Source organism: Peromyscus eremicus, chromosome X (genome assembly GCF_949786415.1).
Source record: "Peromyscus eremicus chromosome X, PerEre_H2_v1, whole genome shotgun sequence".
Taxonomy (NCBI): Eukaryota; Metazoa; Chordata; class Mammalia; order Rodentia; family Cricetidae; genus Peromyscus; species Peromyscus eremicus.
Window position 1 is genome coordinate 115,457,315 of NC_081439.1, and position 24,255 is coordinate 115,481,569.

Sequence of the window (24,255 nt, forward strand, 5' to 3'; positions counted from 1 at the left end):
CTTTAATTCTTTTAAATTTTGACATATTTATTTCATATACATTTATGTTGTTGGGTTTTCCTAATGCCATCCTTAATCATAACTTACTTATGATTCTAAAGTACCTCTATCTTTGATGTGTTTCTTTGAGACAGGGTTTCTCTATGGAGCCAGGACTGGCTTTGGATTGGCTAGGTGGCCCTGGCTGGACTGCGGCCAGTGAGGCAGCAATCTCTACTTGCTGTGTGCTGGGATTACATGTGTGTGCCACCATGCCTGGCACTCTCATCTTCCTCACAGCCTTCTTAGGACACATGTGTATGAACACGATTGTGTGTGTGCCCACTATTTTCTTTATATCTAAAGTACAATACTTGTAGAAAGCATACAGTTTGTGTTTGACCTTTTTTATCAATGCTGGAGATTTCTGCCTTTTACGTGTAGTCCTTTAATGTTTAATATAATCACTGACACGATTAAACTTTAAGCTTAAAACTGTTAATGTTATGCTCTTTTCTATACGTTTGGCTCTTATTCTGCTGTCTGCCTTTTTGTTATCTTTTATTTTACTTTAAAAATATTTATTATATTTCACTTTAATTTTTATTAGTATTTACTCTTTTTTCTGTTTTTTGTTTTGGATTTTTTTTGAGACAGGGTCTCTCTGTGTAGTTTTGGTGCCTATCATGGATCTCACTCTGTAGACCAGGCTGGCCTCGAACTCACAGAGATCTGCCTGACTCTGCCTCCCAAGTTCTGGAATTAAAGGTGTGTGCCACCACCGCCTGGCATATTTACTCTTTATAGTATGTTAAATAAGAAAATAGTACTTTTACAAAAGAATTGACTTTGTTTAGGACATTTTCATGCAGTGGATTTTGATCATCTCTCTGCCCACCCCCTCTTGTTGCACTGCTTCTCTTCTTCTATTGGTCCCTCATCCCCTTGGACAGTCTCCTCTATACTCTCAGGCCTTTTTAAAGTTAATAGACTCTGCAGAATGAAAACATGCAACATTTGCATTTCTGAATCTGACTTATTTCACTTAACATGACAATCTCCAGTTACACTCATTTCCCTGGGACATATTTCATTCTTCTTCATGACTGAATAATATTTTATTGGGCACATATAGCTACAATTTTAATCCATTTATATGTCAGTGGTTACCTCAGCTGATTCAATATCTTTGCTATTGTGAATAGTCTCACAATAAATATGGGTGTACAGATATCTGTCTTACATGTGACTTTGATTCTTTTGGGTATATACTCAGGGATGGGATAGATAGATAATATGGCTGTACTATTTTGGTTTCTGATGAAACTTCCATACTGATGTCCAGAGGAGCTGAACTATGTTACATTTCTACCAGCAGCATATGTCCTTTGTATCATATTGTCTTAGGGTTCCTATTGCTCTGATTAACCACTATGACCAAAAGCAGGTTAGGGAGGAAAGGATTTCTTTGGCTTATACTTCCATATTGTAGTCCAACATTGAAGGAAGTCAGGACAGGAACTCAAACAGGTCAGGAACCTGGAGACAGGAGCTGATGCAGAGACCATGGAAGGGTGCTGCTACTGGCTTCCTTCCCATGACTTGCTCAGCCTTCTTTCTTTCTTTTTTATTGGAAAACAATTTTTTATTATTTTAATTTTTTTCCTTTCCTTTTACATACCAACACCTGTTCCGCCTCCCTCCCCTTTTCCTGTTCCCGCGCTCCCCGTGCCTCCTACCCCCGTCCCATCTCATCCCCTCCTCATAGAGGGTAAGGCCTCCCTTGGGTAGTAAACAAGGCTGTCAGCCTGCTTTCTTATAGAACCCAGTACCACCAGCCCAGGGAAGGCACCACCGCATTGGGCTGGGCCATCCCCCATTGATCACTAAATGAGAAAATGCCCTACAGGCTAATGTACAGCCCCATCTTATGAACACATTTTCTTGGTTTTTTTTTTTTTTTTTTTTTTTTGGTTTTTTGAGACAGGGTTTCTCTGTGTAGCTTTGCGCCTCTCCTGGAACTCACTTGGTAGCCCAGGCTGGCCTCAAACTCACAGAGATCCGCCTGGCTCTGCCTCCCGAGTGCTGGGATTAAAGGCGTGCACCACCACCGCCCGGCCACATTTTCTTAATTGAAGTTTCCTCCTCTCAGATGACTTTAGCTTGTATCGAGTTGACATGAAACTATCCAAACACACATCTTATACAATTTTCTTAATGTTTGCTTTAGAGATTAAAATATACAACTTAATATTTTCATAGTCTAGTTAGAGTTAATATTGGCTGCTTCACAAAAAAGTAGGAATTTTAAGCCATAAATACCTACTTAATATTCCCTGTTCTCTATTTTCTAATTTTCATATGTGGGTTTTTTTATTTTAGAAATTTTTTATTCATTTTACGTACCAACCACAGATCCCCCTCTCATCCCTCCTTCCGCTCCCCCAGCATTGCCCTCCCTCACACCACCATTCAACCCCCATCTCCCTCCTCCAAAAGGGTAAGGGCTCCCATAGGGAGTCAGCAAAGCCTGGTACATTTATTTGAGGCAGGACCAAGCCCCTCCCCACTGCATCAAGGGTGAGCAAGGTATCCGACCATAGGTAATGGGATCCAGAAAGCCAGCTCATGCACCAGGGATAGATCTTGATCCCACTGCCAGGGGCCCCTCAAACAGACCCAGCTACACAACTGTCTCCCGTATGCAGAGGGCCTAGTCTGGTCCCATGCAGGTTCCACAGCTGTCGGTCTAAGGTTCGTGAGTTCCTATAAGCTTGGTTCAGTTGTCTCTGTAGATTTCCCCATCATGATCTTGACCCCCCCTTGCTCATAGAATTCCTCTTCCCTCTCTTCTACTGGGCTCCCAGAGCTTGGCCTGGTGCTTGGCTGTGGATCTCTGCATCATCTCCCATCATTTACTGGATGGATGCTCTTTGATGACAATTAAGGTAGTCACCAATCTGATTACAGGAGAAGGTCAGTTCAGGCACCCTCTCCACTGTTGCTAGTTGTATAAGCTGGGGTCATCCTTGTGGATTCCTGGGAATTTCCCTAGCACCAAGTTCTTCCTAACCCCGTAACAGCTCCCTTTATCAAGATATCTCTTTCATTGCTCTGTTGGTTACTTTTTTTAACCAAGGAAGACTATAGACTTTACAAGAGAATTTCATGATTATTTGTTTATTTATTTATTTATTTGAATTTTTTGAGACAGGTTCGCACTATATAGCCCTGGTTGCCCTGGAACTCACTATGTGGCCTGGGCTGGCCTTGAACTAATAGAAATCTACCTGCCTCTGCCTCCCAAGTTCTGGAATTAAGAGCATCTGCAACTATGCTAAAGAAGTTGAGAGAAAAGGTTCCCCCCATTCCCTGGGTACTTATTGGACTTCCATCTAGCATCATTTGACTTCAGCTTCACAAACTTCACTGAGCCAGGCAGGTCTTGCGATGAATTGTCTGAGTTTTAATTTTTCTGAAAACGTCTTTCTTTTATTTGTTAAAGGATATTTGACATCCCCCATCATGTTTTGAAAATCTTTTACTCTTTTCTGGTCTTAACTTTCTTCTGGTGAGAAATCAGTATCATTTGAATTTTGTTTTTCTGTAAGAGATGTGGAATATATAATTTCTACCTATTGACTTGTAATATTTTCTTTGATTTTTTTGAAGTTTGATTATTATGTGTCTTAGTGTGTCTTTCTTTGTATTTATCCTGTTGGAATTTGCTGAGTTTCATGAATTCATAATTTATTATTTCTTCACCACGTTGTCTCTCCAACTTCTTGTATGTGTGACCTTTTAGTACTGCTTCAAAAATCCTTGAGATTCTGTTCAGTTTGTTGTTGTTGTTTTGTTTTTTTCAAGACAGGGTTTCTCTGTGTAGCTCTGGCTTTCTTGGAACTCGCTCTGTAGCCCAGGCTAGCCTTGAACTCACAGAGATCTGCCTGTCTCTGCCTCCCAGGTGCTGGGATCAAAGGTGTGTGCCACCACCACACGGCTTCTCTTCATCTTTTAAATTATTTTATTATCTCTTTTCTGATGGGATAATTCCTATTCATGTATCTTATAATTCAGTGGCATTTGTTACTGTCATATAATTGTTGAACTCATCTAGTACAACCAAAATATTCCAACAGTCATCGTAGAATTTTCTTTCCCTCCTCTGTATCCTTCTTATTCTTATTGTTTTGTTGTTTCTACTTTTCTAGTGTTATTCATTCTTTTTGCATTAATTGAAAGTACATTTTATTTTAAATACCCAAGCACAGCTGTACATGAGGCTTTAAAATCATTGTCTGTGAATTTTATTTTTGGTTGTGGGCCTAGCCCTTAACAAATCTCTCCAGCTCTGTCTGTTAATTTTAGTATCTGGGTCCACTCAAGATTGCTCTCCTCCAATTGTCTTTGTATTTGTAAGTGGATCATATGCATTCTTTCTCCATACATTCAGAAAATTTGGATTACATTCTGGACATTGTGAATTTTCTTATGTGGAAATTCATTTCTAATATATTTCTCTGAAAGCTATTGATTTGGTTATAATGGGCAATTACATTGTCTGGAATCAAAGTAAACTCCATGTCTTGGGTGGCAGTTCAAATCTCAGTTGAGTCCCTTGATCTTTATTTGAAGTTTGTCCTATGCATATATGACTCAGAGACCAGGAACATAATCTGTGCAGAGATTAAAAGTTCTCTGCATCCCAGATGTTTCCCATCCTGTCCTTCCAATGGTTGTAGTTCTCTCCATCCTTTGCTTCTGATTCTTCCCGAATAAGTAGATTTCTCTAGAAGCATTTTTAGATGCCCTTCAAAGCATCAGCTGAACAGCTGAAAAACAGGTGGTTCACCTTGTGCTTTTACCCTTTTCTGAGTGCTTCCTCTGCTCCAGAATCTATCTGCCAGTGCTCATTTTCCTGGGCTTTCAAATGACCGTTAGTTTATATAGCTGGTAGATGCAGGAAACTCCTCATCCATTAAGAGCTATTTAGCCATACTAGAAGCAGGTGTTGACCTCCCTGTTTACATATGGAGTCTCCATTATAAACATCAGTGGATAAACAGACCATCAGCCCTAGTCACATTGTTGGTACCAAATTACCTATATGCTGAAGCTAAATCATGGCCTGTAAGGTCATCAGCTGAGCATGGGTCATCTGTGCTAGAAAGTCCATATGAGTTTTACATTCAAGTCATTCTACAAACATTATACACTGCCATACATACCTCCCTTACTCTATACCTGACTAGGTTACAGCTCACTGAGCAACACCATGGATAATAGGAAAAATACGGGATTAAATTACACATTTTCATTCCGTTACCCCTTGGCTTTATGATCTCTGGATAAGTCTTTTAACTTCCCTGAGACTCTGTTTACTAATATCCTACTACAACATACTGCTCAAATTTGACAAAGATATTAAATAAGAGAATGCATGTAAGGTGCCCATATACCCATTTTTGCCTGAAAGATTCAGGTTTATGATTGTGGTCCAAGTGTAATTTTTAATAAAGCCTATTTTCATTCTCAAAAATGGTCTAGTATGTACTAAATACTATTTATTACAAATGAAACCAGCATATCCTTCTAACCATGAATCTCTAGCAGAATTGCTAAAGGCTAATGCCTTACTTCCCTGGCTTACTTTTAGTGAAAGCATTCTCAATGGACTGTGCGGCAGGTGCCTTATACTACTGCGTGGTTTGTTGTTGGTTCTGCTTTCAGAACTGTATGGGAAAAGGTAGCCTGATGTCTCAACTCACCTTTATTCCTGAACATTGGGGCAAATCACCTAAGTTGTTATTTTTCTTTTCACCATGTGTGTGGACTTAGGTGAAAGGGAAAGAACCTTGGAAGAAAAAGTGTGTGTGTGTGTGTGTGTGTGTGTGTGTGTGTGTGTGTGCAAGTATTTGTGTGCATGTGCATGTGTGTGTGTATTTGTGTGTATGTGCACGTGTGCACATGTTTGTGGGTATGTGTGTATTTTTATGTGTTGCACGTTTGTGAGTATGTGTATATTTGTGTGTGTGTGCATGTGTTTATGTGCATGCGTGTATTTTTGTGTGCACATGTTTGTGTATATGTGTGTATTTGTGTGTGTGCTTGTGTTTGTGTGTATATGTGTATTTGTGTGTGTGTGTGTGTATCTGTGTGTGTGTGTGTGTGTGTGTGTGTGTGTGTGTGTGTGTAGAAAGTGTGTGGTAGGTAGCCCATGGAACCAGGCCCCATCCCTCAGCTTTAGCCCACTGTGGGAACTCTGAATTGGTTGGGATGGGAGGACTAGAGGATGTGACTATGATGGGTGAAGACTCCAGCTTTTATTTTCTGATATTTCTTGGCAGATTTTCCTTGGCGGTATCCCTCTAAGGAGAGTTTTGGCTTCCATATATTTGCCTAAATCACTGAGGGAAAAAGTTCCTCTTAATGGATTACAAACCATCTTGTTTAATTTTTTTGGCCAGACCTCACTCTTTAAGGTAAGTTCTTGCCTCTGGTAACTGTCATGAACTGACATGGTGACTCACTGTAATTATGAACTCCTGCTATTTTCATGATGCTCTGTTTATTTTAGAATATGCTCTGATTGATTCTACAAGTCTTTCAGCACAACCCCTCGCCCTCCACATGAATCAACATCTACTTTAATGATGTTTTACATTTTTGAATTTTCACAGTTCCTAAGCTTTGGATAGGACCTTAAGGGTTATCTGGTGACCGAATAGGAGCCTTAAGATGTTTCAAAGCAAGAAAAGAACAGCATGTTCTCCTGATGAGATTGCTTTTCAGCTTATTAACATTCCTTCCTCCATCTTTCATGGCTCCTAGCTCTGAGTGATCTAAACCTCACCTTAAGCTAGAGGCAATGGAAAGTGGTGAGGCATGGTCTCGAGGACCAGATGCTAGGATTTGAAGCTGACATTGCTGTCTTCTACCTGTGTGATTCCTGGCAAGTGATTCAACCTCTGTGTGCCATAATTTCTTGCAATGTGAAACAGTGTAAGAATAGGGCCTTATGGACCTGGTAAAGGACTGAAGGAGTTAATATCTGTAAAGTGCTTACAGTATTGCCTGGCACATCCTAAGCACTGAGTAAATGTTTGCATTGCTGTTGTTATTGCAGGACTGGGTCTCTGCCTATGACCACTCTATCTCATCATGCTGTTGAGATGACAGCAACCAGAGCTGGCTTAAGGTTCATGACAGGGATCACTATTAATTTGAATGATCTCATCATGCACCTCTGGCTGGCCTGGAACTTTCTGTGTACACCTGTAGACCAAGATGTCAGAGATTTTACAGCTTCCGCCTCCTGAGTTCTGGGATTAAAGTCACGTGCCACCATACCCAGCTTTAGTTGTTACTATTTATGCTTACTATCTCATTTACTTCTTATGGGAAAGCGAGGCTCAGCAAAATAGTTTTGCCCAAGGTCACACAGTGATGAAGTGGTATAGTTAACAATCAAATTCAGGCTGTCTAATGACAAAGTTCCAACATTTGTTTTTCCTTTCTTTACCGTGTGTGTGTGTGTGTGTGTGTGTGTGTGTGTGTGTGTGTGTGTTCATGTACATGTGTATGTGTATGTGTGTTCATGCATGTTTGTGTGTATAGGCACACAGGCATACACATATGTATGTATATGTGGGGGCTGCACATTCGAATGTGTATCTGCGCATGTGGAGGCCTAAGGTTGATGTCAAGATACATCCTTAATTGTCGTCCACCTTACTGATTAAGGCAATGTCTCTTACTACAACCCAGAGCTTGCCAATGTGACTGGGCTGGGGATTTCGTGTATCTGCCTTCTAAGGCTTGAATTACATGTTGGCCACCATTCCAACCTGGCATTTTACATGGGTTTTTGAGGATCCAAACAATGGTTCTTTGCTTGCACAGAAAGAACTTAACTATTAAGCCATCTCCTCAACCTTGGGGTTCCTATATTTGAAGTTAATACATTAATTTATCCAGATGTGCTTGATTTCTAAGGAATTATCCAAAGGAATGAATTCTTAGTGGTCAAACATTTAGAGATTGATTGGGGGGATATTATACTGGTCTGATAAAATATAGCAGATACTTTTAGCACCTACCAATTTAAGTGTACCATATCACTACCAAATGTGTTTGCAAGGCATTCTGTTTCCCTGGCATTCTGTGACCATTCTTCTCTCCAGCTAAATTCTATTTGTTCCTGTAGGTTTAGTTCAAATCCTACCCAGGATGCATCCCCAGAATTAATAACTCCATTCTCTCTTCTCTGTACCCTGGAAAAAAATTAGCGAACAATATTTTGTAATAATGATTTAAAATGTGTTTCATAGCTGTCTGAACCTTTTGATATTCTTGTCACTGCTCTGTATCATCAGAGATGCCATTATTTTTGGTCTTAATTTTCCTCCTTCCTTCAGAGGGCTGTGCTTGCCTCTCAGAATAAGAGATAAACTTGCTTTGCATAGATTTCACATTTAATAAGTAATTTTGATTCGCTAGCACCTTCCATTGAAATAGACTAAAGACCTTCGAAAAAATTAGCCTACAGACGTCATAGTGCCGGATGAAGAAGGGTTAGAACCAGCTTGGCATCAAATTCAGAGCTGGAAGGGCCCTCATAACTCACAGTGTCCCATATCTTCATTGTGCCAGTGAGGTCACCAAGACCCAGAAGGGGAAGGCACTTGCTGAAGGTGACACAATTCATTCTTTTATTCATCCAATCATTTATTCATTCAGTAAATAGTCGTTTCATTCCTATTCTGTGTCTTACATGGTACTGAGTGCTGGATGCTGGGTGCTGGGTGCTAGGGCTACAGTGCTAAGCAAGAGAGAGGTGGGGTCTGCTCTCACAGAAAATACAGTGAATTAAAAGAGAACAGAAAGTAGATGTTTCTAACACCGAAAGAGGGGCACGAGGCTGGGATCTGTGTCACTGGTGGCCGAGGAGTACATGACTGAAGACATGCTACCCTGTAACCACATTTCTCTTCAGTGCCCAAGCTCCGTAGCCTTAGTTTTACACAGCTTCCTTTAACCTCTTTTGATTGGAATCTTGATGGTCATTACAACACACTACTTTAGGAATTGTTGACTATACACCACTCTTGAACATCCTGTACCTCTTCCTTTCTTCTACCAGCTGCAGCTCTCAGGAAGGAGCAAAGGCACTGAGCAAGCACACTGTGGCATAGGGACTCTGGGACTGTAGAAGAGGGGAGAGCAGGAGCCACCTGAGTTAGGGGAGCTCTCAGCTGTGAAGTGGTCACAAAATGAGATGAAGAGTGAATAGAGCGGACACAGAGGAAATATCTGTGTAAATGCTCAGAGGTGTAACAGGTACAACTTGAGTTTGGAGGAGTAAGAAATGATTTCCCCTCCCCTCATGCTTACTGTGTTGTAGGTAAGAAACATGAATCCAGAGAAGAGGTTAGTTAAGTGGGTCATTATGGATATTTACTCCTTTGGCCTTTCCACTGCAGAAAACTGTATACCTTAAGCTAAATTGGAGGATAGTTAGAGATCATCTGGTCTACCCTTCTTCCTCATGTTACCCATGGTCCAGAGAAGAGGAGGTCTTTGGAAGAACCAGAGGGCTTAGGCTAGCACTTGGTGTTTTGAATGTCAGTAAGACCTTATCACCATCATGGTTTGCTGATGTTCCGCTTTAGCAGGCTGCCTTGGGGAACTCTGAAGAGAAAGGGACACTAAGTCATCAGAGGGTAGATTTGTTTTTCGTCTAATTGTTGGAACTTAAGCAAGAAAGGGTTAAATTTGGTTGACAATTTGAGGGTACAGTCCACCATAGTAGGGAAACCCTTGTGGCAGAGGCTTCAGAAAGCTCGTCATATAGTGTCTGCAGTGGGGAGGCACATGACTGCTGGTGCTTAGCCAGCTTCCTCCTTTTTTATTCACTCCAGGACTCCTAGTTGAAGGCATGGTGCTACCCACATTTAGAGTGCATCTTCTGCTTCAATTAACCTAATCTAGATAATTCTTAAAAGGTATGCTCAGAGGCCAACCCAATCTACATGAAGCTTCTCAGATATGTCCGGAGGTTTATATCCTATATGATTCTAAATTCTGTCATGTTACAATATTAACCATCACATGAGTGTTTAGGATGGACACAAATGGTCATGACCAGAAAGTAGGACACTTCCAAGTTGACCAAGACCACATTCATGGTTACTCAAGTGCTTAAGTTGACTAGGGAGTGGTTAATGCACAGTTTTCCCAGTGGCATCTTCTAACCCTGTCCAGTAGGCTCTTCAATGGATGTAATGGCCTTCTTAGAAAAATTGTAGAGGATTTTCTTTATCTCCCTCTCATCTTCCTCCAGCCTACCTGTGGTTTTCTATATGTAGCAGAGGAGGCAACCACTCAGCTAACTGGCCTTCTGGAGTCTAGGCCTTTGAAACTTTGACCTTATTAATTAGAGAATCTCCTATCAGTACAAATATATTTTAGTCTGTCACTTTTAAATCAACATATTTTTAGAGATAGGAGACTCTCTAATTAATAAGGTCAAAGTTCCTACGCTGCCACTCATTGGCTGTGTGATCTCTGTACATACAGGTATTAAGCCTGCCCAAGCCTCAGTTTATGAAAAAAATGGCCTTGTGGATGTCAGTGAGAGCTGAAGAATATGCATGTGGAAAGTACTTAGCCAACTAGCTGGATCACAGGAGCCAACAGAAGCAATACCTGCTGTATATTAGGCTGTGCAAGGCATGCTAGGATATAATGTCTGGACTTCGACCTCAGAGTGTGTGGTCTTCTAGAGTGGAGATGACTATCTTTGAAGACGTGTTTCAAGCTGGTTGTTGATAAACCTAATTCTCTCTATGGGAGATAGACCATGAAATGGCTTGCAACTAACTCATGATGGATTCAGATTCCTTATTAGAAAAGGTTTCCTTATAAGGATGGTCAAGAGTTAGAGCCAAGTTAGGCTGTAAAATGTTTAGATCTGGAGCATTATCAAAACAGAGGATATTTTACTTTGTTGCAAGGATAATACTGAGTAGCTGGTACAAACCCAATATTGGCTGGATAGATTTGTTCTAGATAAATGGATGGATGGATGGATGGATGAATTGTTCTAGTTTCCTTAATCACTGAGCCTTACGTGAAGAGAACAGATGCACTGAATGACTCTGAAAATTCCCTCTTAGTGATTTTTTCCACACTTCCATGCCCAAACTGTGTAGCACATCACTGATTCTAGATTGATAATGATTATATAAGAAAATAGATATTTAGGACCTTTGTGTTTCATCTGCAGGCCAAACCCATCACTACTGCATTAATGACATATGTTGTGAGTGCAAGCATCTCAAATACATCCATTCAAAACTTGGCTGATCCAGTGATTATCATTCTGAAGCATATTCAAGGAAACTGGGTAATATATCTATTTTCATCTGAGAACCAAACAGGACTCCTTTGTGGTTTTCCTGTTGAAAAAAAAAATGGCCAATTAGTATTCACTTCCAAGACTTCATGATGATTTTCTGACTCCAGGTAGCAGAAGTATGTTATAACTGGGTATTTCTAGAAACAATGCTGTATCCTCAAGGGGTCCTGAATAGTGAACATTCTAGCAAAACAGGAACTAAGACTAAGCAGACCTCTTGGTTGTAACAGTAAAATCCATCTAATTCCATTCATTTTTTGAGTGAGATAAATGACAACTTCATTGAAAATGACATTTGTATTCTTTGGTTTTCCATGAAGAACATTAAAACATGTATTAATTATCAAAGGTTTAAAATGATAATCATATGGAATAACATAAATGATCAAATTGAGTCTTAGTAAAAGAATGAGTGACTGTTTCATTCTTTGATGTTAATATGTGTCCAGTGTGAAGCTTTAATAGCTTCCTTCATTCCCTATCTGAGACCATATGGCCTAACATATTTTCCACTAGTCTTAAAGAGAGGAGAAGGGAGAGTGGGAGAGGGAATTTAAAAACCAGATTGAAAATAAAACATGTTAGGTGGGTAAGATCTCTCAATTTCGACTGTAACTATGACTCTCAGATCATTCCTGGGAATTAATTATTCCTTACCTCCAGTCTCTCAGAGATTGTAGTAGCTAGGGAAATTTTAGGAATCTTCAACAGGCTTAGTGAGGAGGCAACTCAACCATGTGTTCGTAAAGGATGGTCACAGGTGTGAGTCCCCAATTCCAAAGGCTCATAAAGAACACATACTGTATGTCAATCTCTCACTGGTTCTCTACAGCTTCTCTCTGGGCCTTGCACCAATTGGCAGATCCCAATGTTACTAGATGACACATGCTACATTGCCATGCAGTGACATGCTGTTTTCTTACTTCTAAGCCGAGAGCTAGGTCGAGTTAGACTTAAAACCAAGCCATAAATGATCTCTCTTTCCATTTCTCTCCTCTCTCTCGCTCTGTGTGTGTGTGCGCGCGCGCGTGCTTGTGCTTACATGTGTGTACACTTGTGTCTCCACTGACTAAAAACCTTGAAAACACTTCTGTGTATTATTTCTGTGCAGTAACTCTCACAAGGAAAGCTATTTAGCTGTAATTCTCATTTTTTTGCAGAATTATGATCAAGTTTACTGTGCCTTTTGGGATTTTGACACTGACAGTAAGTATTTATAGAAGCAGACTTTGACCTGTTTGGTGGCTGAGGGAGAGGGGCTTGTTGTGTAGCTGTTGTCTAATCAGACACCACAGAGCACTCTGCATGACCGAGATACTCTATATGATTTTTAGGGCATGAAATTTAAGAAAATTCATTTTGGCAAGACACCTATTATCGAAACTATAAAAATAACCCAACTTATGGGTAAGCAAGATTGGGAAAAACGCAATTAGGAATGTCCAGTGTCGAATAACTATGAACTATTTGAAGAGGGCTGAGGAGTGATCACCTGGCTCTTTAGGTGTACTTTCTTGCAATGATCATCACTATTTACTTTCTCTCCCTCTTTTATAATGATGGGTGAGTCCTTCGGTAGGCCCTATGCCCTCTAAGGGACCCAATCTTTTAATTATCCCATTGAGGAGATGAGACTTCTTCATTAATACTGAAAAGCCCTTCTTGCTTGGATAACTGCATCTATGAAGGTACTGGGTGTGATTACTGCTGACTGGGTTTCTCTCAGGTTTGCTACCTCCGCTGGAATCCCTAGGGTTAATACCAAATCTCAGAGAATTCTCCTACACAACCAATCTCTCCTAGGAATGTCATGGCTGGTGGTGAGAAACGTTCTTCTACCTAGGGAGCTCTGCTTGGGTACTTTTTCCATCTAGAAATCTGAGTGAAAAGAGACATTCTCTTTCTATTCAGCTCCTCAGGGAACAGAACACTACCTCTTTCTGACAAGCAGAAACAACATGTCCTCCCCTGGCTCCCCCCAAGTCTGTCATTAAAATGGTCCTATAAAGTGACAAGCTCTGTCCTCCACAGCTTCAATGAGTTTATCCCATTCCCAGGAGACCCTTTGCCCCTGGCTCTCTATGGTGCTCACACCTGGATACCTGTCCTGAGATAAGTCTTTTGGCACACTACCACCCTAAACAAGCTCTAGAAGCCAAGATCTACAAGGCTCTAATGGGCTGAAAGGATCTCTAGACCATGATCATGTGACCCCATTTAGTTTCTGGGTACAACTGGCTGAGTTGGCTAAGTGGCAGCCTATATTCCAAAGGTCTAGGTCCTTCGGAAACTTCTAGATCTGTCTATTTATTTTATTGGCTACTTACATAACACGTCACTCCAGCATGGTGGCAGGAACAGTTGCTCATGATTAGAATCCATTTGAATCAGCAGAGGTGTGATACAGAAACAGGAGAAGTGAGTGGCAATGAAGTTAGACTATTTACAAAGCCCGCCCCCACCCTGCACCCGTGACACACACGTCAATTTGGCCTATTAAATGTAATTTAATTTTGCTGTTCAGTTGTATCTCTATCTTGCTGTCTTAACAAACAATGCTAATTATAACACACGTTCGGATGGTTCATGTAATGAAAAATTAAACATTTCTGAGAAAAGTGAAATTGCTTTGAAATTCCCTTCTGTCCCCCGCAGATGGGCTAGGTGGATGGAATTCATCAGGCTGTAAAGTAAAGGAAACCAACGTAAATTACACAATCTGTCAGTGTAACCACCTCACCCACTTTGGAGTTTTAATGGTGAGTTGTCTCTTTATCACTCTTCAATGGAATTTTGACAACTTTTAGTAGGTTCAAGCTATTAATGTACATGTAAACTAAATAAAGGAAAATGGTATACAAGCAAAAAAAGATAGCTCTCCTCCCATTGTGTTTTCTACAATAGAGAAAATTGAAACAGGTGTTCAGTTTTCTCTTTATAAAACTAAGGCCCACTCCTCACATTCTCCGTGACAGCTGAGAAGCTCTGTATAACATACAGTATCAGTGTGTAGTCCAGGTTGGTCTGGAACTCATGATCTTTCTGGCATAACTTCCTTCCAAGTACTGGGTGAATAGGGATGCCCATCCACACCTGCCTTGAGTATGTTTTATATTCCCTTTGAAATTTTTATTCAACATATTAAAAGCCAAACTGTGAAAATTTTGTTTAGCTCACTCCCAACTGGCTAGAGCTTTACAATGGGCATCAAAAGCCTCACGCTCATGTTCTAGCTCTAGGCAGCATTACCTTTGCAGTTGAGTTTGAGGTGTCTTACTTGCTTGGAACTTAGATCTTTCTTCTGAGGTTTGAATGACAGAAGGGAGAGTTTCTCTTATCTCAACACTATTGATATTGAGAACACATAATTCTATGGTGTGGAAAATAGTTCTGTGCATTATAAGATGGTCAGCAGCAGCCCAGGCCTCCACCTGGCTGATGTCACTAGTGCCTTCCTCAGTTGTGACAACCAAAAACTATCTCTAGGTGCCGGCAAATGTCCCAGCAGGGGGTATAGGTTCCTTCTAATTGAGACTTCCCAGAATAGATTAGTACTTCCTAGCTTTTATAAAAATGTCCTAACTTCTTGTGAGGCATGGAACCATAAGCGTCTAATGAAAGCTATGGACTTTCTTCCCGAACCAGTGCACTTCTATATTCAAATAATTTTGCATGTCATTGCAGATCTTTGGTGGTCTTCAGATTAAGACATGACGGGACTATTACTGTACACAAAGGACCAGTTTACCTCTTAATTTTACAAAAGTTATTAAAGGTCTTAGGAAAAGGAACATCTTTTTTTTTGAATGTTCTGTGTAGTATTTTGGGGACACTCAGTTCAGATAATGATTCACTTTGCATCCCAAATTCAAATCCATTAGCTTGGTTATATTTTCAAGTGCTGAACATGTTAATGACAATGAAACCAAGGACTAAATGTTCTTTCAGTGTTGTTGATGGTTTTTCCATGCTTTGTACACAGCAAGCTGTGCTAGTCCTGGTCAAACTGTATGTGGTCTTATCACGTATCCACTCACGTCATCTGACTGTATAAGAGTTGCTATATGTCCTGGGAATCACCTGTTTGTGAGCGCCAGAAGCATTTTACTCGAAACTTGTTCTAGTAAATGTGTAAAGCACTACAATATTGTAATTCTAGGATTTGTCCAGGTCTACAATGGATGCAGTGAATGAACGGATATTAGTGATTATAACATATACAGGATGTGGGATCTCCTCCATTTTCCTGGGGATTGCAATGGTGACATACATAGCTTTCCAGTAAGTTTATACAACGTAGCTCTGAGTAAGTTTAATTTGATCTGATGGATGTGTTGTCATTGAAATCTTGTTAAATTCATGAATATAATACAACAGAAAGAGGTTACATCATCAGATTATGAAGTGGGGAAAAAAAGAAAGCAAAATAACTGTTGCTGGAGTATTTTAAAAGTGAGAGATTTGTGATCGCAAGTAAAATCTCTCTCCCCTGATACAAGGACAGAGACGATAAAAGGAAAAATCTAAAGTTTCATTAGAAACAAGAACCCTTTCATCAGATGAAAAAAATTAAGATGGCGAAGGGCAACCAGAAATTGGGAGATGATATTTGGATATTTGCCGTGTGTGTGTGTGTGTGTGTGTGTGTGTGTGTGTGTGTGTGCGCGCGCGCGCACGCGTGCACGCAAATTAAAAAACAAGACAGAAAATTGAAAAATGGACAAAAGAACTGAATGAATACTTCACAGAAAAGGTTGCCCATGGGCAGCCCTAATTTGAACCCAAATGATAAGTATATGATCAAATGTTAAGTTTCTCAACATCTTTACTCATCACAAAAATGCTAATTAAAGTCATAATTATTTTAAAAACTGACCTTGAGTTGACAGGGAGATGAGTTGCGGTAGTGTTGGAGGAGTGGGAGGGGGAAATGGAGGTAGACATGGTATTTCATTACAGAGCTATATGCAATTCTCAAGAATAAAAAAATTAAACAAGCAAAAATTTTCATTTTATTATCAATAAAACTCAGCCAACCAACCAAACAACTAAACATCTAAACCCCACAGTTACATGCCTGGGCACCCACCAGAATGACAAAATTTTAAAGTATCAACAGTAGAAAGTGTTCACAAGAAGATGAAGCCACTATAACTCCCATGGATTGCAACAACCGTTTATTACCCAGAGCTCCTCAGAGAGGGCTGGGGTCTTAAGAGCCCCTAATGCACAACTCTTGTTGCTTTACTATCCAGATAAGATGTAGTAGTACTTAATTTGGAAGGGAGACCCTGCCTGTCCTAACATTTTTTTTGTTGTTGTTGTTGTTTTAAAGCAAACTTCGAAAAGATTATCCTTCCAAAATCCTGATCAACCTATGCACAGCATTACTGATGCTCAACCTAGCATTTCTGGTTAATTCCTGGATGGCATCTTTTCAGCAAGTGGGACTATGTATCACAGCTGCAGTGGCACTTCATTACTTTCTGCTGGTGTCTTTGACTTGGATGGGCCTGGAGGCAGTCCACATGTACTTTGCTCTAGTCAAAGTCTTCAATACATACATTCCAAATTATATCCTGAAATTTTGTCTAGCTGGTTGGGGTGAGTACTCTGCCATTGTGCTTGATGTCTCTTTTAAAATCCTGTCTTTAAAAAAAAATTAGCTCCACCTTATTCTATTTTTCTTTTTTCCTTCCTTTTTCCCTTCCTTCCTTCCTTCCTTCCTTCCTTCTTTCCTTCCTTCCTTCCTTCCTTCCTTCCTTCCTTCCTTCCTTCCTTCCTTCCTTCCCTCCTTCCTTCCCTCCCTTCTTCTTTCCTTCTTTCCTCTCTTTCTTCTGTCCTCTCTTTCTTTCTTTCTTTCTTTCTTTCTTTCTTTCTTTCTTTCTTTCTTTCTTTCTTTCTTTCCTCCTCATCCTTCTTCTTTTAGACAATATGAGATTGGATAATTTACAAAGAAAGAGATTCTAAGTTCCAGAGGATGGAAAGTAAAAGGTCAAAGGCAGAACTTATCTTTTTATAAGGGACCCACTGCTGAAAAAATGTGAACTGATTTGTTGCAATAAAGCATTAATCTATTCCTGAAAGCAGGCCCTTTATCACTTAACTATTGAAGATCTCATTTCTCAATACTGAGGCAATGAGGATCAAGTTTTCACCATATGAACTTCGGAGGACCTGTTCAAAGTACAGCAGAGACACCATTTTGCGTGCTTTTTCGGACCCATCTCTTACTAGTGTAGTTCAGGAATTAAGGACTGCATCACTGGAGTTTGGATGTGCATCTGTCTTCCTGCTTATGTGGTTCTATACATTCAACTTTAAAACTTTAAAGAGTTTGTACACAAATGTTTATTGAACACCCACTCATGTGCTGTACTAAAGGCTAGATCCATAATAACAACCTTGTGAGGTTTTAGCCTTCCCTTTACAGAAGTACCGACAATACTTACTGATGTAATAGTGAGTGGTCAGCTCTCCATTTTAGGTGCCAGCTGATATTCTAAGTGCTTTTTGTGCCCATGTAGTCTTCACTGTATCTGTATAGAATGGATTCCATTATTATTCTCACTGAAGACACGAGGGGAGAGGGTTGCACTTGCTAAAACACACACCCAAGATATGAACCAGACAGCCTCTCTCCGAAGTTTGAACTTTTAATCCTGATGATCTTGCCACATTGCTTAAGACTTCAAATTGATAACATTGTGTCTAGACAGCTATGATTGGGCCCTTACCACCCCTTGTGACTGTCAAGATCACTGTTGTCTCTGGGAGAAGCCAGGAATGGAACTCAGCACGGATGTATCCTTCTCTCTCTCTTTTAACCAGTCATTGTCAGATCTACTGACACATGATCACAGATCTTTCCTCCTTCCTTTACTCCATGCCATACACGGTGACAGTTCCTACAGCTTGTTTGTCTCTTGAGGCATCTCATTTTATACTATTCCCTAAGATACAGGGGAAGGTAGGAAAGGCTAAAAATTGTACTCAAAGGCAGGAGAATCTTAAAAAGTGTCAAGTATAATCACAAGCTCAGGTTGAGCCAAGGCCAAGGTCTGGCTGACTAACCAGTTGAGAAAGATACAATGAGGTACACTTCGATCAATCTGTTATTGACACAGTGAATGGCGGAGTAGCTAAAATTGCAGACCTCCACTTCTCACCCCGGGCTCTGAAAAGAATAACACCAAAGAGAAAGGGAACAGATGACACTGGACAAGTAGTAGGATTCTCCATGATTGAGGGGTCAGTTCTAAATGGGAGCTATGTGCTTTTCTACTCTACAGCTCCATTTTAGTTGGGGCAGGGTATAAAGCCCCACACCTCTGAAGACCCAGGAGGTGATAAGAAAGTGTCTGTGACAACTTCCCAGAGGAAAGAGGAAAAGTAGGGGATATCACCCCCAAGGCTCTTGTCTTCGCCCATTGGTGAAGACCCTTAATACGTTCTGTCAAAATTGAGATAAGCTGAGATGCAAGCCTTTGCAGGCATGACTTATGTGGATGCACACAAGGTCATGGGGGAGGGGTACTTCTAAGCTGCTGCAGAGAGTTTGGAAGCATTATAAAATCAACTGGAGCCGGGCAGTGGTGGCGCATGCCTTTAATCCCGGCACTCGGGAGGCAGAGCCAGGCGAATCTCTGTGAGTTGGAGGCCAGCCTGGGCTACCAAATGAGTTCCAGGAGAGGCACAAAGCTACACAGAGAAACCCTGTCTCGAAAAACCAAAAAAAAAAAAATAAAAAATAAAAAATAAAATAAAATAAAATCAACTGGAAAACAAAACAAATACTGGGATCTCTGTAGATTTAACAGTTGGTCTTCCTAAGCCAAAGCAATCTGTTATGAAGGTGCATGCCTTTAAATTTCTGTCCAAGAAAGTAGATTTACCCACATTTTATAAAAACTGACAACCGAGTATGGTGCCTCATACCTGCCATCCCTGATTCAAAGCCATCCTAGGCTATATACTGAACTCTAGGTCAGCTGGGTCTCCAGCATAATACTTTGCCTCAGAAATCCAAACCCCAAACAAACAAAAACCAACAGAACAAGTAATAGGATATTTGAAAGATTTTTTTTTATTATATTTACTTATTTTATGTGTGGGTACATGGAGGTCAGGTGACAGTTCGAGGGAATTTATTTTTTCCTTCCACCATGTGGGTCCTCAGGATTAAACTCCGGCTTGGAAGCAAGTGCCTTAACCTGCTGAGCTTTCTTGCCAGTCCCAGTGGGGATAATTTTTTTTAAAAAAATTATGAACATGCAAACTTGAGTACTTCTACATAATTTAATCATAAATATGAGGCCTCCTTTTAGACCTGTCTTACAGCTTCTGGGGACATTTTTTTAAGCTAGCATAGAAAGTAATGGGCTTCATTGTGGTATTTTCATACTACATGTATTATACTTTATTATTAGTCATCCTCCTCTCCCTCCAGTAGTTCCCTCCCATCCTCCCTGCTTTCCTCCTGTTGGTCCTCTTCTTTCCATCAATAGACCCCTTTCTTCTTTCACGTCCATGAAAAAAAAAATATGTGCATGAGGGTAGGCCCTGTGCCAGGTGTGGGCTAGCTGCATTGGAAAGGATTAATCTGTTTATCATAGTTGGGGCAATGGAGGATTTTTCAAGATGCTTGCCATTGTGAGGAATGGAATAGCTTTGCAGAGTATTTTACAATCCCCCTACAGGGTGTGTGGGTGTATGTGCTCCCATTAGGAGAAATGCAAGCTTAGAAACAAAAAAAAAAAAATCAGTTCGGTTTTGCAACTGTACATGAAAATTGAATTTGTATAGCCCATGCCCATACTCCCATCACGTTTGACCATTTTAACTGAGCTGATTGCTTTATTATAGTGTGGCTGAATTGAGCGGCTGTTAACTGGTCGATCTAGTCAAAATGTCAAACTAGTAACGAGTGTGGAAATGGCTTGCCTGTCAAAAAAGTAATGAAGGCTGCAGCTGATGTCTGTGCCCTTCCTCCAAGGTGACCTAGACAAAGACATAGTGGGAACAAAGGGGTAGAATTGAAAAGCAGGAAAAAAATGGTGGCCCATCATCTGAGAAGAAATGCGTGGTGTAGGCTTGTATTCTGATGAACTAGATGCTTCTATTGCTGAACTGATTTTTTTGGCACTTGGGCCTTTTTAATAAGTATTAAATGTCACTTTGGAGCCACTGGCACACTGCTTAGTTTAGTAGATTGGAAAACTCCTAGAAAAGTTTAACTTGGAAGAATTCATAAACATTTTGCAAACAATGGTATTTTGATGTCCACACATCTGTGCCTCATTTAAGCAGTGTCTTAACGTGTCAGCCCCCACAGCTGTTTGATTAGGATCCTTCCCCTCGCATTGAACAGGTTCTTTTGCCTTGCTTGCCCACTCTAGGAATCCCAGCAATCACAGTGGCCATTATACTCAGCATAAGAAAAGACCTGTATGGAACTCTGAGCCCAACAACTCCGTTGTAAGTACCAATACCTCTTGCTCTCAGGCAGTAGGTGTTCTAGGCAAGGTGGGATGCTCCTGCTCAGGGACTTAGTCTTAGCACTGTCTTCATGGAAAATTCAATGTCAGTCTTTTTGATAGAACACCGCTACGCTCCCTTGTGGAATGGGTAGGTGTTTGGATTCTGTATGACCACGGCCAAATCATTCTGCCTTTTAGATGCATTTCTTCTGGAAAATGGGGCTAATATAATTTGCTCTCAGTGTCACGTGCAAGTTAAAATGACATTGCTTATATAAAGTTCTTGACCTGTTGCTTGATCCATGGCAAATGCTATGGAACTGCCAGTCCTTTTTGGTTGCAAAAACTCACAGACCACACGAAGGATTTAGTGGCTAGTCTAAGGAAATACTGAGATGAGTTAGAAAACATGTTCTGTCTTTCAGCAACAAAGGTCTTCCCAGAAGGAGAATGAAAATCTTCCCATTGTAAACTGCCAGATTTATTGTTCTCTATTTGTTTTTTGTTTTTCTCTCTCTGTTTTAAAAATTTGATGTATAAGGCCATCTCTTTGACTCTCAACTACAGTCACAAGAACAGCTTTTTATTCCACTCCATCTCTTTGGAGCCTTATTTGGACCTACACAACCCTTCAGGCTACACTATCTTTTTATTTAATTTCCCCATATCCATTCCTTTTACCACGGCTTCTCAAAATCACAGCCACTATAGATTTTTTGTCCCATTGTGCTGGGATCAAGTGTAGGAGGTCCTGTATCTAACACTCCTCTGTCTTTCATATTGAAATGGCAGCTGCAGAGGGTCAAAATTACATTGCCCTCTGCAGCAGATGCTTTCTAATTAAAATGCCTAGTTTTCCCTTATTTCCCTCTCTTTTCTCTCTCCTTCCTTGTCTCCGGCTCTGTCCTCCCTCTTTGCCTGTTTCGTGACTTAAAAGGTCCCCAGTATCTGTCTTGTAGTGATTCTTCTTCAAAGATCAAAAGCAAAAACAAAACCAGAACAAAATCAACTCCGCACTCCCCACCCCCAAAGAGCCTTTTCATATGTGATTTGTTAGTAAGAGGCAGATGGCTCTAAGAGGTTTGTTTTGTAAATAATTATACTTTGAAAGGTAATTCACTACAGGGTACAAAATACAAATTGTACGAAAGGGTAGAGGCTGAAAACTAAGCCTCTTCCCAACGCCCAGCTATCAAGTTTTTCTCCTTTCAGGTAACTCTATCACCAAGAGTCAAACATGTGGCCATTTCCTTGCACACAATTTTTGGCTTATTTCTTTTATTTTTTAAATTTATTTTATTATCACTTTTTATGTTTTGGATTGTGTCTTGCTGTACAGCCCAGGATGTCCTAGAACTTGGTGTGTAGCTCAGGCTGACTACAAGCTCAACAGTGCTCCTGCCTCAGCCTCCCAAATTGCTGATTTTACAAGCCTGAGCCACGACATCCAGACAGTTATTTTTGACACATTATTGTATTTATTTGTGGAGCACAGCAAAAACATTTGAATACAGATTTATATCATATCATGGTCAAATCAAGATAATGAACATATCCATTATCTCAAATACTTATTATTTGTTTGAGTGTCAACACTCAAATTCCTTTGTTCTCAGTAATCTGAAATATACCACACAGTATTGTTTACTATCATCTCCACACTGTGCAGTAGAACACAGGGGCAAATCCCTCTGCTGGAGCTTTGTGCCTCCTCTCCCTAGGCTCTGATGACTGCTAATCTGCTCTCCCATTCTATGTGATCAACTTTAACAATTCTTTTAGGTCTATTTATTTTATGTGTGTGAGTGTTCCACCTGCATGTATGTATATGAACCATGCACATTTCCGGTTCACAGAGAGTCAGAAAAGACATTCAGTTTCCTAGAGTTTGAGTTTTAGATTGGTTGTTAGCCAACGTGTGTGTGCTAGGAATCAAACCCAGGTCCTCTCCGAGAGCAACAAGTGCTTTTAACTTGAGCCATCTTTCCAGCCCCGTGATCCACTTTTTGTGTGAGTGCCCTCTCACACACTTATGTGTATGTTGTTTCGTACACTGATATTTTCACTTGGAGATGATTCTGTATCCTGAAATACAGTGCTGACTCATCTTGAGAGTTTTCTGGAGTTTGTTTGAGGCTGCAGAGGATAGAATGAGAATCCTAAATACGAGACTGTATTAAGGAAATTAAATGTTTTCCCCTCACCCTCCTAAATCACACACACACACACACACACACACACACACACACACACACACACACACAGTGACATGTGCCAGTATGGACAACATGTCCCAAAGGAATTTTCTGCATTCAGAAAGAGATTCCAGCTAATTAGACACACAGTTGACTTAGTCAAGCTTGTCTGCCTTCAAAACTCAGAAGCAATGCATCTCCTCACAGGAACCACTATACATCTCTTCTTTAATAGAAACCGTAGAAGCATTAAGCTATCCAGTAGCCACTGCTGCCTTTTGTGATCCAAATGCATCATATTTTAAAACAGTACAACGAGAGCTGTCTTCTTTTTGTTGCATTTTCATTAACTCTGATCATCTCATCATTGTTTGATATCGCATTCAGGAATATTCTTGCTTGCTCATGTCCCTTTATTATGATATTTATCATGCAAAGCAGAATTCATCTTGCAAATAAAAGCTCTGGTTTAAGGTGTGTGCAGGGTAGGGAGGAGAGCTCCTTTGGGGAAAAATACATCATTTGTTTTTCTCTTGTTGAAGAAGAATATAATTTCTCAGAGAAATTTACTGAGGGTTCTGTATATGTGCCCTGTAGGAGTCTAGCCTGCACTGGAAGGTACCCAAAAGTAGGGCTCAGGAGAATAGGGTTTAAGCCCAGCTCTGCCTTCGGGGGCGTGAGTGAACACCATTGTCTTGCTTCATCTCTCTAGGTCTAGATGTCCTAAGAACCACTGAAACTGATCAGGTGACCTTAGAGTGCCCAGAAAATAGTAGTATATGTTTATGCCTCACAAGAATCTTCTCTTCTTTGTTCCGTACAGTTGCTGGATTAAAGATGATCGTATCTTTTACATCTCGGTGGTGGCTTATTTTTGCCTCATATTTCTCACAAATCTCTCCATGTTCTGCACTGTTCTCGTTCAATTGACTTCGGTGAAATCCCAAAGCCAGAAGACCCGGAAGAAGATGATCCTGAATGACCTCAAAGGCACAATCAGCCTGACGTTCTTACTTGGCCTCACTTGGGGGTTTGCCTTTTTTGCCTGGGGACCTGTGAGGATCTTTTTCATGTATCTTTTTGCCATTTGTAATACTTTGCAAGGTAACTGCTGCATGTTGGCCATATCTGTGGCTAGCTAGAAAGCTTTGTTGTTTTTGGAAAATAATCCCACCAATCAGAA

At 40.5% G+C, this 24,255-nt stretch overlaps 1 protein-coding gene across 1 annotated transcript in view; it reads left to right on the forward strand.

Annotated features, from left to right (window-relative positions):
• Adgrg4 (adhesion G protein-coupled receptor G4) overlaps positions 1-24,255 on the forward strand; it is a 109,712-nt gene that overhangs the window by 76,682 nt on the left and 8,775 nt on the right. The window contains exons 13-20 of the mRNA XM_059251366.1: positions 6,327-6,461; positions 11,267-11,386; positions 12,559-12,604; positions 14,054-14,157; positions 15,558-15,679; positions 16,734-17,002; positions 20,797-20,875; positions 23,896-24,176. Coding sequence (XP_059107349.1) covers positions 6,327-6,461; positions 11,267-11,386; positions 12,559-12,604; positions 14,054-14,157; positions 15,558-15,679; positions 16,734-17,002; positions 20,797-20,875; positions 23,896-24,176 — 1,156 coding nt within the window. The remainder of the gene's footprint in view (positions 1-6,326; positions 6,462-11,266; positions 11,387-12,558; positions 12,605-14,053; positions 14,158-15,557; positions 15,680-16,733; positions 17,003-20,796; positions 20,876-23,895; positions 24,177-24,255) is intronic.